Consider the following 25,981-nt stretch of genomic DNA (forward strand, 5'->3'; position numbering starts at 1 on the left):
CCAGTTCGTCAGGCTATCTACCACACAAGCTGGAAGACACATCTTACAGGAGCTGGGCATCCCCCCCCCCCCCCCAGAGTAATCAAAACAAAGTTCCGCAGCATCCCTCGAGAGCAGCGGGACCGCATCACTGTCGGCCGATCCCACGAAACGTCCATCCAGAACACAACGTGGGAAGAAGTCTCCTCCTCCTCCTCCTCTGAGGAGGAGGAGGAGGAGGAGGAACTTTATTATTGCAGAAACCATTTCGCGGTTTATTCCTGGGTGGTTCCCTCTGACAGGGCTCCACTGGCGATCGCGACTCGCCGGGCCTGGTCAAGGGTCGCCAGTTGGCTTCCCAGGTCCAGTTCGGAGAGTCTCGCCTCGAAGACCACGTAGTGAGTGTGTGTGTTGTGACTCGTGGTGAAATTGCGACGCCCGGACGGTCAGTACATTCGTGTGTTATGTGCGCGAGTGTCGCTGTGTGGTTGCTACACCAAGGATACGTCCGGCACGTATAACTGTCTGGGGAGATTGCGTGTAGACGAGACAAGTGTGGGTATGTGTTAGTTTGCAGGCGGCGCCAGTCCCTTGCCTGGAGTTTATTGACAGCTTTGTGTGGGGAAGCGTATTGCGTTCTTCCGAGACATTGGTCCTGTAGTATTTGTTGACCTGTCGTTAATAACTCGTGGGTCGCTCGTCGGTCTGTCGGGGGTTGAAGAACGGTGTGGTCTCTTGGAAAACGCTCGTGAACGGGCTTCGAACAGTTTCGCAGACGCAGCGCGCTACGCCGACGGACACGCCTTCGCTGTAGTTAGCGTAAATCATGAAAGGTAAATAACGAAGCAATCTCGATTCGGACGACGTCCTCTGAAATCGCAGAGCAGGCTGCAATAGCGATGGCCTTATGTGACGACAAGAGGACATCAATCTACAGTGACTCGATATCAGCTGTTCGGGCATTTGTCAAAGGAACCAGATCCGAGCTGGCCCTAGGGATATTAGAAAGCAAAGAGATCAAGCCACACACATTGATCCGGTTTCCAGTCCACATGGGACAGATCGAGGGTGCCCCACCCAACATCAATGAGTCGGCACACGGAGCTGCGCGAGGGATCATCGACCGCGTAGCTACCGGGCAGCGTGACGCCGGGCGTACTGACAATCGGGACTCTCCTTCCTCGTACACCGAAATTACTAAGCACTTTTACTTGGCTCGGAGGATCTACTCCCTCCCACATTGCAAACTCCATAGACCTCAGGCTTTGACACTAAGGCTTCTACAGACGGGGGCATACCCAAACCCCCTACTTCTTCACAAGATGTACCCCGAAATTCAGACGACAAATGCATGTGCACTATGCAATGACTTAGCGAACTTACCTCACATGCTCTGGCGATGTCCCGCGTTAGGCGGCGATGAAAGCAACACTTCTTCATGCTGGGATGCTGCCCTAAACAGCCCCAACCTCGAAGAACAGTTATGGGCTGTCCAACGGGCCCGCGACACGGCGGAGAGGCTCGGCCTCTCTGTCCCGACGTGGGAGCGGTCCGCTGCGCGCTGGGGCGCGCCCTAAAGGACCCTAATAAAGTTTTTCATCAATCCATCCATCCGTCCACCCTCTGGGCATCCGTCTCGCTACCAGTACCTTCAAGACAAGTCCAATCCAGACCCTCTACGTAGAGTCAAATCAGTGGTCACTGCATCTGCAGCGCGCATATAGCAGTTCTACGTATGTTCTGCTCATATGTTACTCGCCGAAAATCCGACCGACCTAACTGTATTCACGGGTACGCACTGAACTGCATCGCGGTTATTAATATTTATCGCGAGAATCGGATCTCGTGGGCATCATGAAGCGGCAGGCCTAAGCGACGAAGCCGTTTGTTAGTAGTTTTGTCCTTTCGGCGAATTTGGAGCGATCCCACAGCACATGCGGTGGGTCGCCTTTAACGAGCCATTCAACACATTATGAGGCGACCGGGCGGGAAGATTCCGAGCTTCATTACGGTCATGTTCGAGCAACCCTGCATGACTTGTCCTCTTTTTCTTCCATTACGATTTATGAACTCTTATCTATTTCTATATATATATATATATATATAGCCGCTTCTCGGTTCACTCCCTATTTATCGGTATGCTCAATAGCCTGAAAATCATCATCATCATCATTACCAACATCGTAACTTTTTCTGTCAAGCGAGCCGCAAGAAGAAGCGACCACGAGCTGCTCTCGCTAATAGCGCCACGAGCGATTCTCTCGCAAGGACGGCGCCGAGGGATGACCGACACCGACCCTGGACCAGCGCTCCGGACGCAGGCCCACGCTGAACACCCACGCGGCGGCTACAAGACGCTATTCGGCCCCGTTCCGCCGCAGTTCGTATGCTGGGCGGCGATCCTGGCCACCGCGCTAGGCCTAACCTTGTGGGCGCTGCGCCACGCGCTTCACGGCGAATCGGACGAGCCACCTCCGCTGCCGTCGACGCCGGGTTTCTGCTGCGAGAAGCTCGCCGTCGAGATGTACCGGCGCACCAACCGCACCGTGGACGCATGCAACAACTCCCTGGACCACGCCTGCTATCACCCAGATGGACTCGCTGAAGCCAACACTGAGCTATTCCATGCGGAGGTATGCGAGCGCTGCATAACATTAGAGAAAGTCAGCCGGCACAATATCTCGAAAGAAAAAGAGTTCCAGTTTCGAAGAACCGATTGCGAGCATAGGAGTTGTCCTGGCCGTTAGACTTGTAAACATTCGCTTACTCACTTAATTAACAAAGATTGAATATGTAAGCGTGAGCGACCGAGGACGCAGGAAGAAACAGACACAGCGCTGTATTTGTGTGTCTGCTTCTTTCTACGTCCTTGTTCAGTCGCGCTTGCACACTAGGACCAACTAACCCGTGTACGTGTTTTAACTAAATTAGCAAGCGCGGTGTCACGCGCACGCAGTTAAACATGAACACATCTCCCTTGATGAGCATGGAAACTCGGTGTCGAAATGCTGGCCTGAGGAATCACGGAAGCAGCAAACGAATTGACCTTCGAGCAGCTCCCGCTTCAACGCGAACGAAACGTCGAAAGCACAGCGCATACGAAGCTACCGGCACTACGCGCACTCTGCAAACATCGCAGATCGTTTTGAAGATGAGGCCCTTGCGGGCGCGCACTTTGGCCACGTCGCAGATTGCTTTCAAGACACACGAGGGCCGGCAAGGCGTCCCTACGACGCTTGCTAAAGGCGTCTACTACGGCGTCCGCCATTCGCGTGCCCAACGCCGTAGTAGACGCCGCGGCTGTCTTCGCTCTGTACGAAACGGCGGGCGAGGAGGACATCGAGGCACCCTAGCAGTCGCCCGAGACGCTTCGTGCCGGCGTTTCCTGCTCCCGCACGCGAGATTGAACCGCGTTTGCCGGGTCACCATCGAAGACTTTCGCTCGCACATACAGCATACGGAGCAGGGCGGCGGTTTTATCGCCCTTGGACTTTATACGGAACATCACGGCGTTGGGGACGCCAGAAATGCGCCTGGAGTGTCCATATAATGTCTATCGCAAGAAAATGTGGCCCGCAGTTCACAGAAATTATCTAGGCATGCGCGCGTAGTTTCGTGCAACTGAGGCCGCGAAGTTCGTGAAAATCGGCACAAGTAAATGCAAACATCGTGGCATTATTTAGTATAGATTGGCAGCATTGGCCTCCGCGTGCCGACGGTTCACGCCGATCTTGAATGCGTACACCCCGCGGCACGCTCCGGGTTCGGTGGCCCGAACCATCGGAACGCCCTGGATCCGGCTGTGGTTCCAGCACTGGTTCCCCGCTGCCCCTGTGCAGATACTGCGCCGCCCGCTTTACTGTAACATCAGATGCTTTCCAGAGACTTCCGTGGGCAGGTATTTTTATTTTCACATGCCAAATGATCTAATAGGATCAAATCAAACTAGGTAAAAAGCAGGTCGGTTAGACCTAGGGGCATTTAGAAATAAGCTGGTCGGTACCAGCCCAGCCCTCCTTGGCGGCCGGCAGAATAACTGCGCCTTAATAAAAGTGCCTTGCCTGTCTGCGTGACCGACATTTGGCGGAGAAAAATAAAATATGACATCTTTATCAAATCCATTCACATCGCATATTTCGGACGCGTATTCACGTGTCTGAGATACCTTTTACGTGTGTCTAACGCTTCGCTGCTCTCAGGGTGTTGATAGATGCACTATGACTTTGTTGCTATGCGATAATGTTTGGAAATAACAAACTGCTGTCGCTTGAAACAAAGGCAGTGCAATATACGTTGTAGCTCCACGGAAGACTCTTTAGCATGGCAGTGCACCGTGTATCATTGTCCAAAAATGAGTACTTTTCCTGCTTTCATTTCGGCTGCTTAACAATGCTGAAAAGCATCTATAGTGTTATTCGTAGTGAAATGCGTCCTCAAGGTACAGTTCCGAATTCTCCTTGTGTTGCAACTAAGGCTGTATAAATTTCGTACTAACTGTGCAACTCCAATGTCATATGACAAACGCTTCTACCCGCATTTGCTTAAGATTGTTCCGCAGCGACTCAGCGATAGCATTCGCTCTGCTTGCAGGTCTTGTATCCGACACTGCAGGGAACCTTACGAACGCCTGCAAGCGACGTCCTACACGCTTACTACCTCAGCTGCTTATTTGTTCTCGTAAAGGGACTGTCACCCACAAAGGAAGCCGTCAACGATGTCGCCGACATGTTCTCCAGGTGGAGTGGCGGAACCGATTTTCCAGTAGTCGACACCGCCGGTATACTGGAGATCAAGTACGGAATATCGCTGACTTTCGACCTAAAAGTGAACCTTAAGACTAACAAAGGGCCCTTCAACACGATAGTCTCCCAAACGCCTGAATATGGAAAGTTTGGGAACATCCGGTGGAAACCGACTAGCACCCTCATCGACCACTCAATATCGGTCGTCAGCCAGCGCCTTGGACTTAACGTGACGCGCAAAAGCTTCTCGGATTTACGACTCCGGCTGTACCACGCGAGCCTGGTGACCGATAAAAGAGAACCGTTACATGGCGGGTTTGACGTGCTCGGCCAGCTATTCCCGAGAGCATCACTCGATGAGTGGCGGCTTCACATGAACGACGTCTGCTCGTACCGCTGCAGCGACACCATGATAGTCACGGTAAATCACGCGAGTGTCATCCGGACGGTCTTCGACATACTCGACTCACCATATTTCCACGCGACATCACTAGCCTTCCTAATCGCCGGAACCACGGCTGCCCTTTTCGAAAAAGGGTTCCTGTTAGACAGCACAGCGGAAAAAGGCACCGCGCTATGGACCGAGTTCTGTGACACCGACACCAGTCACCTCTTCGAATTGTGGGACCTGGTATCAGTGCACCAGTTCACGAATCAAGACAGAGACGACACACTCCGCTCCCTCTACGACTCCATCTCCGCGGCAGTCATCGCGGACGCCACCGACATATTCGCGAGTCCCGAAGACGCCAAGGAGGCGCATGCCTTGATCTCGCGGCTGCGGCTGCTCTTGCCCACGCAGCTGTCGCACTGGTACCAGATTTTCCTGCCGAACCTGACGGAAGACTATTGCGCCAACGTCATCGCCGTCCGAGCTTTTCAGCGCAAGACGCTGCTGCACGCCGACGCCCGCGGTCTCGGTGTTCTGAGTTGGACGCGCTTAAGGGGCTTCGATGCGTACGCCTTACTACTGGAGGACGCCATCGTGTTATCACCCTTCCTGTACGCAGATATCAGGGCCGAAGCCCGCCGCGAGACATACATCACTGCGGCGCTGGTGGGTGTCCAGCTGGCGTCTACTCTCTGGCAGGCCATCTTCGAGCACCCAGGCTGGAGCAAGGCGGTGTCGAAAGTGCTTAACGGTCACGTGGACTGTATACAGGGTCAAGTCGGCCGCGAGGATCCCACCGAGCTTCCCTACCCGGCGCTGTCGCTGCGCTCAACGGTGCGCGCCGTGGCGGGCGCCGGGTGGCACAGGGCGGTCCGAATGTGGAGCTTGTTGTACATTTCGCCCAGCCAATTCTTCTACATGCTATTCTACGTGCGATACGTGTGCTTCAGGCACGAGCAGCTCAAGCAGCTGTCACGCAGCACGAACTTTATGCGGCGCTTGCCCGACTTCTGCGCAGCGTTTCAATGCCAGACGCTGCCGCGGGTGGCGAATTGCATACACGATGTGAGGGTCGCGCCTGTCGCCGTCTGATGGCGGCATTTGTCGCCTTCGTCCACCATACACTTGCGCAGTTTGTCAGTTAGTACAGGCTACCATACTGACTTCACACACAATAGAATATTCCGGACTCCGCTAAAGTTATCAGGTCATCTAGTCTTTTCCGCTCTGCTCTGCCAATGTTTTCAGAACAACGCTACTCAATATAGTTACGAAGCATCATCGCAACCTTTCCTGCGAGACGTTCTCCCTGAAGTACTCGCAGTCTCATAGAGTACGCGTCATGATTGGCGAACGCTGTCAAGGTTCTCCAAATGCTGCGAAAGCTCAATTGACGGACTATACCTTATCAGATTAAATGCGAGCCAACCACTGGAAAAGTACACGCGTGCAAGCGTTGTAGCGTTAATCCCGTTTCAGTTCTTCACTGGAGCATATCGGAAAAGCATACGTCATTTTATGATTATATTACATGATGAACGCATTCTAGAACGCGTTCTCCACTCCAGCTTACTGCTAAATGTGCGACCAGTATCCCTGAGGCATCTTCATCTAGAACTATTGACCGGCAACATACCTGCGTGTCGCAATAAATCGGCTGGGTTCAGCAATTCCTCTGGCGCTGAACTACTTACAGCACGGCAGCAGCAGGCTCTCCTAAGATTGACCGCCATCTTTTGAAGAAGGGCACATGGCATCGGCTTCACCCTCTGCGGTGTCGTCTGTTGTCGATCGCGAAATGAATGAGCAGACGCTGCGATGCTGTTTGCGTGAGGCGCAACACCTAGCGAAAAATGCCAAGCGCGAATATTACGCGAAAGTGCTGTGGCGCTACGACGCGAGCACTACCGCACACTTAATGGGTTAAATTGAACTAATGAGACCGGAGAAGATGTCACGCGCCTTAGAAGCGCGATAAACATTTTACCTTATGCTTGTGCTCGCTGCAAAACTGCATAGGGCCTGGTATTAAAAGTCTTGCGCACATTTGCACGAAATCGGCCTTGATAAGCACGTTCAGATGCTAGCAATTCTGGATTCCCTGTTTTATTTGGACAGCGAAGCTGTCTATGGCTATCATCTGCAAAAAAACTTGCGTCCGAGATGTTGACAAAAAAAATGGCTGTGGCTTAGGTAAGGTTAAGCCCAGGATGCGAAGCATACTAGCCTTTATTTTAGTTGTTGAACCACTGTTTAGCCTGGTGAACTGCTGTTGCTTGGCTATATTTGGTTCGGCTAGACGAAGAAACAACTCATGCATTACTTCTTCGCCTTCAAGAGTGGAACGCGACAGCGTTCCCGTCGACCCGCCAAGGGGTGTAAGACAATGGGCTACAGGGCAGCGACTACGCGCCCCGCATTGGACGCGGTGAGCGTCGAGCAAAGCAGCGTTCGGCGCGGCAACGAAATGTGCGCGTGAGCAAGAGACGCACGCCTTAGAAACAGCTCGTTTCTAAGGCAACACCGCATTCACTAGAGGCGCTTTTGTACCGCTTTGAAGCGTTGTACTCGTGGCTCAGTGGTAGCGTCTCCGTCCCACACTCCGGAGACCCTGGTTCGATTCCCACCCAGCCCGTCTTGCAAGAGTTGAGCCAAAGCCACTTCTCCTCTGTCGTGACGTCACGGTGTCACGTGATTTCATGGTCACCGCCGCGCCTGAGGAGCTGGGTTGAGCCCTCGTAATATGCTTCGCATAAAAAATCATGTTGGCAGATCATGGTGATATTGCAGAAAGGGTCCAAGATCAATGGCACATATTCCTGTGGGCTCGGGGACCTATAACACGCCCTTGAACTATCCTTGTCACACGTGGGACACAAAGAGGTCCCAGGCAAAAGGGTAAGAACATATGTGGTTGAAAAAATTCATGACCCCAACCACGATCACACGCTAGTGCCACTGCTCGTGCGTTCGTTGTCGTCGTCTTCCACAGCTGGCTCCGTTTCCGCTCATGATTCCAGCGTTCAATTTCACTTCTATTTTGTCGTCGTAACGTGCAGGTCGCGCTTACGGGGTCATGAGCCATTCATTCTGTTACGTAACGGACACATTTAATAGCAGAGGTGATACCCGAATATGTGTGCGTGGCTATGTCGCTATGATGACCAATGATTAGGACAATAAATACCTTCGTACCTTTCTTCAATATTCTAGGTCACTTCTGTTTCGTGCGCTAAACAGCTCCGCACGTCTTCAATGTTCACATAGTGGAAGTGTTCGGAATTTTTTAATCTATCTGTTTTGTCTTCTTCTTAATGTGTAAGCATTCTTAGGATACTTCTCTCACCTTTCGGAGAGTAACTTTATACATATTTATGTCTCCAATTGTTTTTCCGCCTAGTTGGGTGACCGGGTAGTCCGTCGTCAAATCGATAGCGCATCGGGCTGCTGGGCTGAGGGAACAGGAATGGAGGACAACCGTCGGACGGACCAACTTCGATCCCTGAGTATGTGGCAATGTGCACGTATGTAAGCCTCCAATGAGCCTTTTCACGCCGACACGGTCACGGTCACGGACACGGTCAGATGCGGAAAATGGTAGGCACCGCTGTTCGAAGAAACTCTATGACGCCTGTAACGTGCGCGACGTGTGTCTGGTATAGATCGAGGCAAGTACACGATGGTAGGAACAAGAGGCCGCCAAGGGCTTATTGGCACGCTCTTAAATGGTCAAGCGCACGCGTGATATCAGTGCTGTCCTGATAAGGTAGCGAAGACAGTGCATGCCCGATACATCGCTCAGTGGCCTTTCTCTTCTTTGATTCTTTCCTCGCCTTTTCCCTTTCCCTGGTGTAGGGTAGCCAACCGGGCTCAGTCCTGGGCTCAGTCTTTATCGGCACGGGAATCGTGCCGATGAGTTAAAATTGCAAGTGAGGACTGAAAGGCGTATAGTGAATAAAGTTCCACATGCAGTTTCAGATCTTAGAGCGATTGCTTATCGCACAGCACTCGATAGCGAGATGCTCGTGATTCTCATACGATGTTCGAGCTCATGACGGCCAGCTTCAACTAATGAAGGAACTAAGCAGAAACCGTCAGGAACCGCAACAACCAAATCCAGGTTGCCAGAACGACATTTATTCACGAAATAGAGGATTTCTTGGCAACACAAATATAAAAGAAATTGCACATAACAAACTAAAAGTCATTAATAGAAAATAGGTTTGTAGGAAGGTTCTCAAGGCACAATTCAGAGCACTCGAGATACTTTCAGCATCTTCATTCGCTCCCGCGTTTCGTCCCGTTTCACGTTCTCAGATTCGACGCAGAAATGGAGCCTTGTGAGGACATAGAACTTTATGATTCTACGCGTTAGTGCTTTTCCGTGCGCAGGGCAGCCAACGAGGTTCAATTTGGTAAGCTGGAGAAGAATACCAAGCTAGTAAGAAGCTGTCGCTTCTTACTAGCTTCACACTGAAGCAGTGGGTGAGGGTTTTCCAGTGATGTCACCAGTGCATTCAGCTCATCTGACGGATATAAAAGTCCTCCTCTCTCAACAGCAGTGGCGAGGGCTGCTTTCTTGGAGAGGTGCGACGGAGAATTTGCGTACATTGTTGGCACTATGTTGCTTGTAAGCATGGGCTGATCACGGGGAATCGACTGTTCCGCCGTTGACCACGTCCGTGAAGTGGCACACAATGTATTCTTCGTGAAAGTGAAGCTCACAGGGGGCTGCCTTCTCGTCGAGAAATTCGTCAGCCCGGGGGACAGCCCACCGCCACGTTTCACAACGTTCGGCGTCCTTTGGCACAGAAAACAAAGTGACAGGTTTCCCATCTTCCTTGACAATACGTAACCGGATGTGCAGATTGGTACAAAGGAGTGCGTTTACTTCCCTTTCTTTAAGCGATGATTCATTTGGCTGAAACAGGGCGCGGAAGTAAAGCCTACATGCTAACGAGCAATCTGTCACCGCAAAGGAAACACCGCGAAAATTACATGCGAGCAACGTCGAACCGAGAAGACGGCAATCACACGTACTCATGCCCAGATAGCGAGGGAGAGAGGCGAAGGGGCCAGGAGAGACATCGCAATGCTGACCGCAGCGCCACCACGGCTACTGTGGTGGCGGCATGAATCGAAGGTGCGCGCTTTTGCTACAAAAATGCGGGCGTTGGCGCCACCTCTACTTCTAGCCACCCTATCTCTGCTTCGCCCGCGATCCTCCTCCGGACAGTCATCTTGGTTAACCACGCGCACCACCTAGAGGTCGCAGGCATCGCGAATAATGCAGGTTTTTTTTTTTTCAGCCGCTTGTGAGTGGCCAAGAATTTGCTCCATAATAATCAAGCGGGAGAAAACTTACTTTCCCAAGAAAGTCGGGATACTATACACCGAGTACAAGAAACGAGCCGAAACAAATCTCCTCCAGGATGATGAGATTAACTCTTTCTGTGCGGTAATGTTTAGTTGGACGTGGAAGTGATGGTTGTTAAATGCGTATGTATAAAAGTCGCACTTGCTGTTTCAATAAACCCACGGCTGGAAGTAGCGACACGTCCTTCGTGCTCATGTTGCCTAATTTTCACACCAAATAAAACAAGTTTCATAAAAATAAGAAAAGCTACCGCGCAGACTTGCAAAGGCAGTTCAGGGAAACATTCCTGCATAGTGCTTATAAACATTGCTATATTAGATCTCCTTCAAGATGTTTTTATGTATCCTGGGAGACACTTGCCTACACGACATTCTGTTATTAGCTTTGAACGTCCGCAACCGTGGACGATGTGCAAAGGTTTATCATTTGTAAACGTTCATGATTATTATTTAACACACCGTGAATTGTGTGAAAAATCATAATTGTCATGTTAGCTCATCAGCCATCACTTTCAACGCGCGCGGAGTTGTAATCCATCCATCTCTCCGTCCATCTGGTCCCGCTTTGTCCTGTCCAATCCCATCCATCCGTCCGTCCGTCCGTCCGTCCGTCCGTCCGTCCGTCCGTCCGTCCGTCCGTCCGTCCGTCCGTCCGTCCGTCCGTCCATCCATCCATCCATCCATCCATCCATCCATCCATCCATCCATCCATCCATCCATCCATCCATCCATCCATCGCCTTCATCTTTTTTTTTTTCCTTTTTCTAAACTGGTTTTGCCCACTTCGTCTGACTCCCAGACTAGTTCATTTCTTTCAACAACACTTACTTATTAATGGTGTGCGAATATTCGAAAAGTTCGAATATTATGTTTTTAATATTCGTATTCTATCCGAAAATATATCTTCGAAATGTGCGAATATCCGGTTGTATACGAATATCCGAATCGAATCAAATATAATGGTGGCTGTGCGGGAGCAGCCATGGTTCATAGGATTTGTTTCTATCTATTCTAAGGATATTTCGGCGATCTCATGCTGAATTTTGTGATAATTTCGTGCTGTTAGCGAAATTTCGCCTCTAAAGCGCATTTAGCCATTGGAAGGCTAACTTTGCCGAAAAGCAGGTTTCCCTGTAGCAAGGGGCATGGGTTTGCGAACATCAAGGGTGCACTTCTTTCTTTCTTTCTTTCTTTCTTTCTTTCTTTCTTTCTTTCTTTCTTTCTTTCTTTCTTTCTTTCTTTCTTTCTTTCTTTCTTTCTTTCTTTCTTTCTTTCTTTCTTTCTTTCTTTCTTCCTTTCTTTCTTTCTCTCTTTCTTTCTTTCTTTCTTCCTTTCTCTTTTTCTTTGTCGCCGTCAACTCTGAGCTTATTGCTTGACAGCAAGTGTGGCGACTGACGACTTGCTCAGGGTCAAGCACCTCCGAGCGTACGGGCATTTGATGCGGTATAATAAGCAACAGGCTGGCGAGGACAGCTAGTGGGAATTACTAAGTATCCTAAGTTAACATGAGCCAAATACACAATGGTATAGTATACCAGCGTACTAGTGCAGTTTTTTTAACGTTGATGATGGTAATTGCAATGTTCCAAGCCAACAAATTAACACAACTTATTAATAGATGCATGTGCGTATCATTTTTTTTTATCAAGTCGGTGGTAACTCCGTTAGGAAGGATACCAGTAAACTATCGCAGGAGACGAAAGATCTCATCAAGAAACGCCAGTGTATGAAAGCTTCCAACCCTACAGCTAGAATAGAACTGGCAGAACTTTCGAAGTTAATCAACAAGCGTAAGACAGCTGACATAAGGAAGTATAATATGGAAAGAATTGAACATGCTCTCAGGAACGGAGGGAGCCTAAAAACAGTGAAGAAGAAACTAGGAATTGGCAAGAATCAGATGTATGCGTTAAGAGACAAAGCCGGCAATATCATTACTAATATGGATGAGATAGTACAAGTGGCTGAGGAGTTCAATAGAGATTTATACAGTACCAGTGCCACCCACGACAATAATGAAAGAGAAAATAGTCTAGAGGAATTCGAAATCCCACAGGTAAGGCCGGAAGAAGTAAAGAAAGCCTTGGGAGATATGCAAAGGGGGAGGCAGCTGGGGAGGATCAGGTAACAGCAGATTTGTTGAAGGATGGTGGGCAGATTGTTCTACAGAAACTGGCCACCCTGTATACGCAATGCCTCATAACGTCGAGCGTACCGGAATCTTGGAAAAACGCTAACATATTCCTAAACCATAAGAAAGGGGACGCCAAAGACTTGAAAAATTATAGACCGATCAGCTTACTGTCCGTTGCCTACAAACTATTTACTAAGGTAATCGCAAATAGAATCAGGAACACCTTAGACTTCTGTCAAGCAAAGGACCAGGCAGGATTCCGTAAAGGCTACTCAACAATAGATCATATTCACACTATCAATCAGGTGATAGAGAAATGTGCGGAATACAACCAACCCTTATATATAGCTTTCATTGATTACGAGAAAGCATTTGATTCTGTCGAAACCTCAGCAGTCATGGAGGCATTACGGAATCAGGGTGTAGACGAGCCATATGTAAAAATACTAAAAAATATCTATAGCGGCTGCACAGCCACCGTAGTCCTCCATAAAAAAAGCAACAAAATCCCAATAAAGAAAGGCGTCAGGCAGGGAGATACGATCTCTCCAATGCTATTCACAGCGTGTTTACAGGAGGTATTCAGAGACCTGGATTGGGAAGAAATGGGGAAAAAAGTTAATGGAGAATACCTTAGTAACTTGCGATTCGCTGATGATATTGCCTTGCTTAGTAACTCAGGGGACCAACTGCAATGCATGCTCACTGACCTGGAGAGGCAAAGCAGAAGAGTGGGTCTAAAAATTAATCTGCAGAAAACTAAAGTAATGTTTAACAGTCTCGGAGGAGAACAGCAGTTTACAATAGGTAGCGAGGCACTGGAAGTCGTAAGAGAATACATCTACTTAGGGCAGGTAGTGACTGCGGATCCGGATCATGAGACAGAAATAATCAGAAGAATAAGAATGGGCTGGGGTGCGTTTGGCAGGCATTTTCAGATCATGAACAGCAGGTTGCCATAATCCCTCAAGAGAAAAGTGTATAATAGCTGTGTCTTACCAGTACTCACCTACGGGGCAGAAACCTGGAGGCTTACGAAAAGGGTTCTACTCAAATTGAGGACGACGCAAAGAGCTATGGAAAGAAGAATGATAGGTGTAATGTTAAGGGATACGAAAAGAGCAGATTGGGTGAGGGAACAAACGCGAGTTAATGACATCTTAGTTGAATTCAAGAAAAAGAAATGGGCATGGGCAGGACATGTAATGAGGAGGGAAGATAACCGATGGTCATTAAGGGTTACGGACTGGATTCCAAGGGAAGGGAAGCGTAGCAGGGGACGGCAGAAAGTTAGGTGGGCGGATGAGATTAAGAATTTTGCAGGGACGGCATGGCCCCAATTAGTACATGACCGGGGTTGTTGGGGAATTATGGGAGAGGCCTTTGCCGTGCAGTGGGCGTAACCAGGCTGATGATGATTATTATTATTATTATTATTATTATTATTATTATTATTATTATTATTATTATTATTATTATTATTATTATTATTATTATTATTATTATTATTATTATTATTATTATTATTATTATTCGACATTCGATTCGATATCCAAAGCGGAGTATTCGTATTCGATTATTATTTTATTCGTATTCGCAAATTTTGTTATTCGCAACTCCGAGTTACATATGCAGTTAACCTCCTGTGACCTAAGCCGTTAAGAGGCCACGAAATAAATGGGTGATCTTGCTTTTCTGGGAGCGATGTAGCTGATTTGCGACACATTCGTTGAAGTAATCTTCATCATCACCGTCGTGGGCACAGCTCAGCACGCCCAGCCAGGTGCGATCTCATTTTGAACAAAAGAAGACTCAAACACAAATTTCACTTTTGCTTTCTTTTCTTTTAACTTTAATGCAAATCTCAGTTCTATTTCGTTTATCATCTAGCCCTCGTTTCTGTTTCTTTTCTTTGCCTCGTCCCTTTCCAACTTTGAATCGCTTCTCTCTTTCCTTATAGTAGACTGACTGTTAAACAACACGGTCTTCCCGGTTGCGTTTCGCCCGCGCAGAGTAGCAGGCTAAAACAGTGTACCTCAGGCCGATTTGTCTGCATTCCATATCATTAAAGTTGTTTTTCTTTTCTTTCTCAACACGTTCTACTTCATTGTCCTATATTCTATTCATTGAGCTATATAGCCAATAATAAATACATACCGATATCATCAATCATTTGTCGCTTTAATAGATTTATTATTACTCTTCCTATAACCCTGCATCTTATTTCTCGACCATCCGCTTCTTGAGCAATCAATGCCTGGTAGCAAATGTGTGCCATTGTCTGGGGTCATTTTCGTCGACAACAACAACAACAACACCAAGACGAGCAAGTGACCACGAGCCCGTCTCGCGGTTCGTGGCCCCCGAGCGTTCCAATCCTGGAGCGGGGCACAACAATGGCCGACGCCGTTCGCGAGCCGGCAGCGGCGACCGAACGGCGACCACCTCTCGGCTGCGGCACGGCGTCCTTCGGCCCCGTCCCCCTGGACTACGTGTGCTTATCGGCGCTGCTGGGCACCGCGGTTGGCGTGACCGTGTGGGCGCTGCGACACATGCGCGACCTCGGCTCGGACGACGCGTCTCCGCCGTCGGAGGCTTTCTGCTGCGGCCAGCTCGTGTTCGAGTTGTCCCTGCGCGCCAACCGCACCGTTGACCCGTGCAGCAACTTCCTGGACTACACCTGCTATTACCGAGACACACTCGAAGGCGCCAAGCAAGAGCAGCTCCTCACACAGGTAACGCCGCGTGCCTCCCAAAGAAAAAGAAATCAATACACGTAGATACAACGCCACGTTGGAATCTGAACGACGCGAAAGTTGTTTGATTTAGCAAGGTAGCATCAGCGGCGGACGAGACGACCTCGTCGCCTGTTGCTATTAGCTGTCTGCGTCGCGAGGACAATGTCAATGTGTGACGCGCCGCGACAGGAGGAAATTGAGAAGAAAATTAAGAAGAAAAAAATGTGTGCCGAACCCGTTGCAATCGCTGTTCCTTGTGCTGGAGCTACAGTCCCCCCCCCCCCTCAAGCATCGCATTCTTTCAGACCAACTGTCTCCAAACTGCATGATGCGAAATAGAATGAATAAATGAATTAGAGGTGTACCATAGAGAAGCACGACACGTATCTAAATTACGTTTGAGGCTTTACGTTGCTTGAGTCACAGTGGCACATCCATTCTGGAGGATTAGCCAAGAATGGGTGCATGTTCAGTTGCACATTCCCATTGCCGAAGTTGTCCGTTCGGGCATATAGTCAGTGGCACATACTCAGTGACCCAAATAATCTACTAAGCCGGACACCATACAGCGGCAGGTTGTCTACACGGGCACATGCATACCCAGTGCCACTAGTTGGTTATTTGTATGCACGAATGTAGCAAAGCCAAGGGGAAGAGGCAAAGAAAGGTTTGCTTAATAAGAATATGAACAAAGGAAATCGCAGTTCTGCACATAGTGAGAAACGGTGATAGCGATCATTTGCTCACTTAAAGAGACGCGCAGCTGTCAATCCGCATTTTCAAACAATTACTACAGGGTGCCCTGCACTAGTGTCCGTGAGAGCTGCAAGGGAAGTGGTTGAGCCAGAATATGATTGATGGACAGTACGTCGGTTCTTCTGAACTTTGTCTTTCTGGCTACAAACGCCCCTTCTGGGCATTCAAACACCTTTCAATCCCTTTATATCCCTTTCATATCAATATCGCTTTCAATAGCTGCTCATTTTCTTGGATGACTGAAGTTGTGTTACTCTTATGGCTCTAAAGATTACTTTCGTACATATTTTGGGCGCTGCCGTAAGCAAGCTACTAGACCTATAATTATTCGATTCTGTAACCTCTCCATTCTCGTGAATTATTATTCTAGCATTGTTCCAAGTTTCTTTACTCAAAAGACAACAAATATGAATTAATGTAACATAATATCAGTCGATAAGAATGAAGACGCCATACATAGATGTACAAATTCGAGAGGATCGGTGCGCGTTCGATTTCACATGAGAAACGCTTCAGTGTATCCTTTAATGCTCGAGTTGCAAAGCATCCTTAAGCAAAGCGGTTCTAAGTAAATGGCGAAGAGTAAAGGCGAGAGCGGCTAAATGCGAGAGTAAAGGCGAGAGTAAATAAAGCTTTTGATCGTGTCAGTCACTCCTACTTATTTTCTCTTCTGGAGCATGCCAATGTTGGCTCCGTTGTGCTTAAAGACCTTAGGCTTTGCTACACATGTTGTACTACTCGTTTAGTGATTAATGGCCATCTCTCCGAACCCATTTCTATTTGCTCATCCGTTAATTAAGGATGCCCGATGTCCCCACTGCTATTCGCCCTTTACCTGGAACCGCTATGCTTAAGCGTAATTCAGTCGAGTTACATCCTTGGCTTCAATATACTGGGTAATGATGTAAAAGTCTTAGCTTATGCAGATGATCTATCGTTCTTCTGCACGGATAACACCAGTGTTGAAAAGGTACTATCGACAATAAAGGAATTCGGCAGCGTATCAGGAGCACCAATGAAATCCTCGAAAACTTTAGCTGCACCGACGCCATCCTATTTTGGGATGTCCTGAACCACAGCCGATCCGTTGATGAAACAGGATATTCAGACAGGTTAAGCATCGAAACGCAGGTCCGGCAGTATAAAAGCGACTCACCCTTTGTGTACGCTGTGCGGGGAGAGTCTAACGCTGAGTGTAATGGCAACCATAAGCGAGCGCGAAAAGAAATCGGCCCGAGAATTCCTAGGGTGATTTGAACTGAGGCACTACGCGACGTATACGTGTAGCGAGCTCAAACGGGGCACCCAAGACAACAGAGAAGGACAATTTCTCTGTGGCTTAGCGTGTCCCGTTTGAGCTACACATCGCTTCAGTTAAGTTCGTAATTTCATCGGAACGGAAGGAACTTAGGTACTATTGACAAGCAAAATCTGCCAGTCTATCAATGACTTGCACGTTTAATGTGCATCGATCGCATCGGGCGCGCGAACGAGGAGCATGGCTCTTCACATTCCAGCTTTTAAATTTCACGCAATATTTTCACGAAGATGCAAATTGCTGCTTTGCATGTAGTTCAACAGACAGTGCACCAACTTCGAACTATTCACAATTTAAAGACAATGCTGCTTTTGCCGAAACACTCCACGACACGGACGAAAACAGCGGAGCGCATGGGGAGCAACTGTTGTCGTTCGTCCTCCCGTTGCACTCTTTCCGACCAGGGACTAAAAACTTACTCTCCGAAATTTGCACACGACACGCACCTTCATGCAGCTACTCCCTTGAGGGACGAAAGCACCCTTTTTAGGACTAATAAACTGCCCAGTTACTCCTGTTTTCCCTGGGATTTTTCTTAGAGTGTATACCAGTCCACTTGCGATCAGCAGCCACTCAGCGATTGCATTTTCTCCGCTTGCAGGTCGTGCATCCGACTCTACAAGGTATTCTGCAAATGCCGGCAAGCGATGTGCTACGTGTCTACTACATCAGCTGCCTAAAGGTTTTTTCGAAGGGAGCGTCGAACACTGAGGGAGCCGTCAACGCTGTCGCCGACATGTTCTTTAGCTGGGACGGCGGAGCCGAGCTTCGAGTATTCGACATCGCCGGTATATTAGAGATCAAGTTCGGAGTGTCGCTCGCTTTTACCCTCCTACTCGACCTTAAAGCCGATGGGTGCGCCTGCATGGCCGAGCTTCACCGAGGGAGTGAAATCGCGGGGGAATTTCGGAACGCCGAAGACGAAGAAACGCGCGCCTCCGTCGAGCGTTCGCTTCTGACCCTCGGCGAACGCTTCGGAGTTAAACTGACGCGCAGAGATATTGTAGAGTTCCAACTGCTGCTGTCTCAGGCGAACCAGAACCAACGATGAGACGGAGCCGCTGACCGGTGGATTCGACGTGGTCGGCCAGCTCTTCCCGAGGGCATCGCTCGATAAGTGGCGCCTTCACGTGGACGACGTCTGCTCATGCCGCTGCAGCGACAACATGGCCGTCACGGTCAACGACGCGAGTGCCATCCGGACGCTTTTCGACATCCTCGAGTCCCCGCGCTTTCACGCACATTCATCAACGCACCTCATCGTCGGAACCGCGGTTGCCCTGTTCGAAAGAGAGTTCCTGTCGGACAGCGTCCCGGGCAGAGGCACCGCGCTATGGACCGATTTCTGCGACTCCTCCACCGGTGGTCACTTCGAGCTGTGGGAGCTGGTGTTCCAGCAGCAGCTCACCAACAAGGAAAAGGACGACGCACTCCGCAGCCTCTACGACTCCATCTCCGGAGCGGTCATCGCGGACGCCACCGACGTATTCGCGAGTCCTGAAGACGCCAAGCAAGCAAGCGCCCTGATCTCACGACTGCGGTTGCTCTTGCCCACGCAGGCGTTCCACTGGCACCAGATATTCCTGCCGAACCTGACGGAAGACAATTGCGCCAACGTCATCGCCATCGGAGCGTTCCGGCGAAAGACCACCCTACATGACTTCCACCACGTTGTCGGCTGGATGTGGTTGTCGCACACGGTAGACGACATGCAAGCGAACCGTCGGGGCGACCTCATCGCAGTCTCGCCCGCCATGTACGCAAATATGAGGTTCGAAGCTCTCCAAGAAACCTATGTCAACGCGGCTCTTGTGGGCGTCCAGATTGCCAGTATCCTATGGCAGGCCCTGTTCAGGCACCGCGGTTGGAGCGACGCGGTTTCTAAACAGCTCGAGCGGCACGCTCACTGCATCGGCGATCACGTGGAAGACGAGGACCCCACCTATGTCCAGCACCCGCTGCTGTCGCTGCGGTCGACACTGCGTGCAGTGGCGGGCGCAGGATGGCACCGGCCGGTCAAAATGTGGGGCTTCTGGAAGCTGTCGCCCAGCCAGCTCTTCTACATGCTGTTCTATAGGCAGTACGTGTGTATCAACAGTGTCCACGACAAGCTTTACGAGGAGCGGGCCCGCAGCACACATTTCATGAGGCGTGTGCTGGACTTCTGCAAAGCATTTCAGTGTCATCCACTGCCGATAGATGCCGCGGCAGGGTGCATACACGACCGGCCGATCTCAATCCTGCCCGCGTGACGACGTGTAAGCTCACCCCGCAATACAGGACACGTCGCTGTATGGACAGTCGCAGGTGCTCTATACTCGCTGTCATTCGAACGCTTCGATGCCAGTTCATTGTTTGCGGCTTGAGCATATGGTTCAGGTGGAAATACAAAACTTGAAAAAAAGTGCTAGGCCATGGCGAGGAAGTGATAATTTATGTCATTTCTTGAGGCAAATGATATAACGATTATTGATTTTTCCCTGCACTTTTCCTATGACATGGGAGGCGAACTGAAACCGTATGCCATGACAAGCCCTTAAATTTTTTGTACATGTATATATGACATGCCACATGCCGCACGTCACCAAAACTTTTTGGCGGCGTGAAAAGCGAAGACCTGCATCGAAACAGCAGCAATGCGCACCAATCTTCCTGTTATTGTTTTGAATTTCAGTTGTCGCCAGCCCAAATTCGCGATAACCGCTAGATATGCTTAATCCGAATTGGAGTGAAAAAGATCGACTCGGTGCGTAGACAGGCTAGAGATTTATTAGCCTAGCTAATTGCGCGGCACACCTTATCACAGATTTCCTTTTTCTAAGTTAATCATGTTTCCTCGGGGGCACGCCGGAAGTCTTCTTTCGCGCACAGTTTATTGCACGAAACTTTACGTGCAAATATCTCGTGTTTGTAAACGAGAGCGCTATCACGTCTCAAGTGCACATGCGCTTGGACAGAACTCGCCTGCAGATCTTTATTCTGAAGCCTTTTGAACTGGTGACGTCAATAACCTACTTAGGCAGTGTGCTTTCACAAAGAGTACGACCAGCAAAATGCACCATAACCACCAGAAACAAAAGTAGGCAATGGTAGTGCCCGGGAACGGTAGGCAAATTATTGTGGATGTGGCCAGTAACCCCTCATCTTGGCACAAACATTCAATATGAGATTAGAAGATCGGTTAAGTTCTTGACTACTACTTTCGGCAGTTGAGGCTGGATGTGCTTTGGCCATTGTATGCTTACTTATATTTGATTTCCTTTTCTTTTCTTTTACATTTTTTTCTGTACCTTCCTGCCTACAGTATCGGATGCTTTATATTTTGGTCGCGAATGCACAGGCGGCTGCAGTATGGTTGTACCAACATGCACTACTTCTTTCGTCCTGCCTCTGTCGTAAGATCTGTAGTGTTCTCAATTTTTTTTATGAATAGCGTTTAATGATTGTTTTAGGCTTTTCGGATTTTTATTCATGCATAACAAGTAGTACCGTGCAATGCGATGTCTGCAAGCGAGCACAGAAAACGAGTTTAATATATCATAGATGTGGGCTGATATTTTCTTGTCAATTTCGTTCGTTTGTTTTCACATGCTTCACGTAGCAGCATGTATTGAAAAAAATATTCGCAAGGCATAGTGGCACTGTGCGGCTTAACCGTGTTTTAGCTTACCGAAATACTGCACGTTTACTGCATCAGGTCGGTTAAGTCTTGCACGGGAATTGCAAGACTGGGCTGGTTTTACGCAAGACTATGCTCTTAAGTGTACAACAGAATTACATGATGCTATACCTACTTGGCGCGACTGTAAAGCAATACGATATTATAGTAAAATGCCCAATTTTTAGAGCTTGTATACGATTGTTGTATATACACCGATAAATCTAAAGACGAAACATTTCTTTGCCGACAGCGACGGCAAGAATTCGCTTGCAGTGTCTATACAATTTTTATCGCAATATAAAATGAAACACGTGCTCCAGATCTCTCATGTTCGATATAATGCATGGGAACATATGGGCGATGGGTTACAGTGGCCTCATTGTGCGTGCATAGCAAACATAGCAAACAATGCATATACGAAATGATTCGGCACCTACACCCTGAAACACTGGACAAACTCCAATCCCTTTTCAATACCATGAGGGCGGCGGGGTATATTCCACCATCCTGGAAAGAAGCTATAGTCATCCCCGTTTTTAAACAAGGGAAAGCCCCAGCAGCTACAGGCCAATAGCGCTTGCAAGCTGTCTGTGCAAATTTTTCGAAGAAATGCTCATTCATTATTAAAATGATAATGATTATTATGAAAAAATGCTTATTCAGCTTCCTAAAAAGTAGCAACAAAATAGACCCCATTCAATGCGGTTTCCGCGGGAGGGTAAGTCGACAATAGACCACCTTGTGCGCATTGAGGCAAACATTAGAGATGCATTCATTCATATGCAGTTTTTCCTTTCAGTATTTCTAGACCTATAGAAAGCGTACCACACGACATGACGATTTGAGATCCTCCGCGATCTTTCCGCCATGAGCGTCCGTGGGAACATGTTAAACGCAATTGAAAGCTACCTGTCTAACCGCACTTCTCTCGTAAAATTTGGTAACCCTTTATCTAAATAATTCACCAAAGAAACTGGTGTTCCGCAAGGGGGCGTACTTGGCTGCACACTAGTTATTGTAAAAATGAACAGCCTGCATACAGTCGTTCCACGCGCAATGTCTTATTCCGTTTATGTTGACGATGTACAAGTAAGTTTCAAATCATGCAATATTGCTATTTGCGAACAAGTACAGCTTGGTATAAACAAATTATCTAAATGAGCGGATAAGAACGGCTTCAATATAAACACCCAAAAAGGTACCTGCGTACTATTCTCAAACAAGAGACGGGTAGCACCACTGCATAGTATTACGATCAAAGGGAGACCAAGTCTCTGTGAGCAGCCAACATAAAGTCCTGGGAATCACTTTAGACTCAAAGCTCACATTTATGCCCCATATTGAAAATCTGAAAATAGAATGTCTGAAAACAATGAACTCTGTAAAGTTGCTGTCACACGCTACATGGGGTAGTGATCGAAAGTGCCTTCTGAACTTATACAACAGTCTTTTCCGCTCCCGCCTTGATATTTTTGTAATACCCTAAGTCCCCGAAAGACATTACATAGGGGGGATACAATTCACACATGATATGCCAGCACAATAAAAACAGCTGGAGACAACAATCAAGCACGGAGCAATACTTTATAATTCTGCAACACGAAGTGCGTTACTAAATTCTACAAGCAAGGCCTCGGAGAAGATAACCTCGTGAGATTGGTACATGCGTTCGTAATGTGTCGGTTCACTTACGTCGCGGCCATGCACAGCTGGCAAAGATCGGAGCGGATAAGCTCAATGCAGCGAGCTCTCGACCTCCCCATATACACTCCCACGGAACGCTTCCTTCAACTTGGCATGCATAACACACTAGAGGAAATAGCGGAAGCACAGGAGTGGGCCCAGTTCGTCAGGCTATCTACCACACAAGCTGGAAGACACATCTTACAGGAGCTGGGCGTTCCGCCCCAGAGTAATCAAAACAAAGTGCCGCAGCATCCCTCGACAGCAGCGAGACCGCATCACTGTCGGCCGATCCCACGAAACGTCCATCCAGAACACAACTTGGGAAGACGTCGGGCGCGTGCGAAAGCTCTCCTGGAGGAGGAGGAGGAGGAGGAGGAGGAGGAGGAGGAGGAGGAGGAGGAGGAGGAGGAGGAGGAGGAGGAGGAGGAACTTTATTATTGCAGAAACCATTGCGCGGTTTATTCCTGGGTGGTTCCCTCTGACAGGGCTCCACTGGCGATCGCGGCTGGCCGGGCCTGGTCAAGGGTCGCCAGTTGGCTTCCCAGGTCCAGTTCGGAGAGTCTCGCCTCGAAGACCACGCAGTGAGTGTGTGCGTTGTGACTTGTGGTGAAATTGCGACGCCCGGACGGTCGGTACATTCGTGTGTTATGTGCGCGAGTGTCGCTGTGTGGTTGCTACACCAGGGATACGTCCGGGACGTATAACTGTATGGGGAGATTGCGTGTAGACGAGACAAGTGTGGGTATGTGTTAGTTTGCAGGTGGCGCCAGTCCCTTGCCTGGAGTTTATTGAGAGCTTTGTGTGGGGAAGCGTATTGCGTTCTTCCGAGACGTTGGTCCTGTAGTACTTTTTGACCTTTCGTTAATCACTCGTGGGTCGCTCGTCGGTCTGTCGGGGGTTGATGAACGGTGTGGTCTCCTGGAAAACGCTCGTGAACGGGCTTCGAACAGTTTCGTAGACGCAGCGCGCTACGCCGACGGACAGGCCTTCGCTGTAGTTAGCGTAAATCGTGAAAGGTAAATAACGAAGCAATCTCGATTCGGACGACGTCCTCTGAAATCGCAGAGCAGGCTGCAATAGCGATGGCCTTATGTGACGACAAGAGGACATCAACCTACAGTGACTCGATATCAGCTGTTAGGGCGTTTGTCAAAGGAACCAGATCCGCGCTGGCCCTAGGGATATTAGAAAGCAAAGAGATCAAGCCACACACATTGATCTGGTTTCCAGCCCGCATGGGACATATCGAGGGTGCCCCGCCCAACATCAATGAGTCGGCACACGGAGCTGCGCGAGGGATCATCGACCGCATGGCTACCGGGCAGCGTGACGCCGGGGGTACTGACAATCGGGACTCTCCTTCCTCGTACACCGAAATTACTAAGCACTTTTACTTGGCTCGGAGGATCTACTCCCTCCCACATTGCAAACTCCATAGACCTCAGGCTTTGACACTAAGGCTTCTACAGACGGGGGCATACCCAAACCCCCTACTTCTTCACAAGATGTACCCCGAAATTCAGACGACAAATGCATGTGCACTATGCAATGACTTAGCGAAATTACCTCACATGCACTGGCAATGTCTCGCGTTAGGCGGCGATGAAAGCAACACTTCTTCATGCTGGGACGCTGTCCTAAACAGCCTCAACCTCGAAAAACAGTTATGGGCTGTCCAACGGGCCCGCGACAAGGCGGAGAGGCTCGGCCTCTCTGTCCCGACGTGGGAGCGGTCCGCTGCCCGCTGGGGCGCGCCCTAAAGGACCTTAAAAAATTTTTCCATCAATCCATCCATCCGTCCACCATCTGGGCATGCGTCTCGCGACCAGTACCTTCAAGACAAGTCCAATCCAGACCCTCTACGTAAACTCAAATCAGTTGTCACTGCATCTGCAGCTCGCATATAGCAGTTCTACGTATGTTCTCCTCATATGTTACTCGCCGAAAATCCGACCGACATAACTGTATTCACGGGTACGGACTTAACTGCATCACGGTTATTAATATTTATTGCGAGAATAGGATCTCGTGGGCATCATGAAGCGGCAGGCCTAAGCGACGAAGCCGTTTGTTAGTAGTTTTGTCCTTTCGGCGTATTTGGAGCGATCCCACAGCACATGCGGTGGGTCGCCTTTAACGAGCCATTCAACACATTATGAGGCGACCGGGCCGGAAGATTCCGAGCTTCATTACGGTCACGTTTGAGCAACCCTGCATGACTTGTCCTCTTTTTCTTCCGTATCGATTTATGAACTCTTATCTATTTCTATATATATATATATATATATATATATATATATATATATATATATATATATATATATATATCGCCGCTTCTCGGTTCACTCCCTATATGTCGGTATGCTCCATAGCCCGAAAATCATCATCATCATCAACAACATCGTAAATTTGACTGTCAACCGAGCCGCAAGAAGAAGCGACCACGAGCTGCTCTCGCGAATAGCGCCACGAGCGATTCTCTCGCAAGGACGGCGCCGAGGGATGACCGACACCGACCGTGGACCAGCGCTCCGGACGCAGGCCCACGCTGAACACCCACGCGGCGGCTACAAGACGCTATTCGGACCCGTTCCGCCGGAGTTCGTGTGCTGGGCGGCGATCCTGGCCACCGCGCTAGGCCTAACCGTGTGGGCGCTGCGCCACGCGCTCCACCGCGAAACGGACGAGCCGCCTCCGCTGCCGTCGACGCCGGGTTTCTGCTGCGAGAAGCTCGTCGTCGAGATGTACCGGCGCGCCAACCGCACCGTGGACGCATGCAACAACTTCCTGGACCACGCCTGCTATCACCCAGATGGACTCGCTGAAGCCAACACTGAGCTATTCCATGCGGAGGTATGAGAGCGCTGCATAACATTAGAGAAAGTCAGCCGGCACAATAGCTCGAAAGAAAAAGAGTTGCAGTTTCGAAGAACCGATTGCGGGCATAGTAGTTGTCCTGGCCGTTAGACTTGTAAACATGTAAGCGTGACCGCTCGAGGACGCAGGAGGTAACCGACACGCCGCTGTCTTTGTGTATCTGCTTCTTTCTACGTCCTCGTTCAGTCGCTCTTGCACACTCTATTGTGGATTCAGACCAACTAGCCCGTCAACGTGTTTTAACTAAATTAGGAAGCGCGGCGTCACGCGCACGCAGTTAAACATGAACACATCTCACTCGATGAGCGCGGAAAGTCGCTGTC

General features: G+C 49.3%; 2 protein-coding genes across 3 annotated transcripts in view; one reads left to right on the forward strand and one right to left on the reverse strand.

The window, feature by feature from the left end:
- Positions 1-25,981, reverse strand: part of LOC139059353 (methanethiol oxidase-like) — a 423,146-nt gene that overhangs the window by 181,383 nt on the left and 215,782 nt on the right. The window lies entirely within an intron of this gene.
- LOC139059715 (uncharacterized) lies at positions 14,545-18,556 on the forward strand. The gene is made up of 2 exons (XM_070538151.1): positions 14,545-15,357; positions 18,036-18,556. Exons 1-2 carry the CDS (start codon positions 14,890-14,892, stop codon positions 18,483-18,485), a joined length of 918 nt encoding a protein of 305 aa, XP_070394252.1. The 5' UTR covers positions 14,545-14,889; the 3' UTR covers positions 18,486-18,556.

The sequence above is a fragment of the Dermacentor albipictus genome, chromosome 4, assembly GCF_038994185.2.
Source record: "Dermacentor albipictus isolate Rhodes 1998 colony chromosome 4, USDA_Dalb.pri_finalv2, whole genome shotgun sequence".
NCBI classification, from domain to species: Eukaryota; Metazoa; Arthropoda; class Arachnida; order Ixodida; family Ixodidae; genus Dermacentor; species Dermacentor albipictus.

Excerpts from the sequence above, each read along its gene's own strand:
- LOC139059715 (XM_070538151.1), top strand. The coding sequence starts at position 14,890 with ATGTGTGCCATTGTCTGGGGTCATTTTCGTCGACAACAACAACAACAA. Across the intron at positions 15,358-18,035 it reads AAGAGCAGCTCCTCACACAG|GTCGTGCATCCGACTCTACA; the intron begins GTAACGCCGCGT and ends CTCCGCTTGCAG.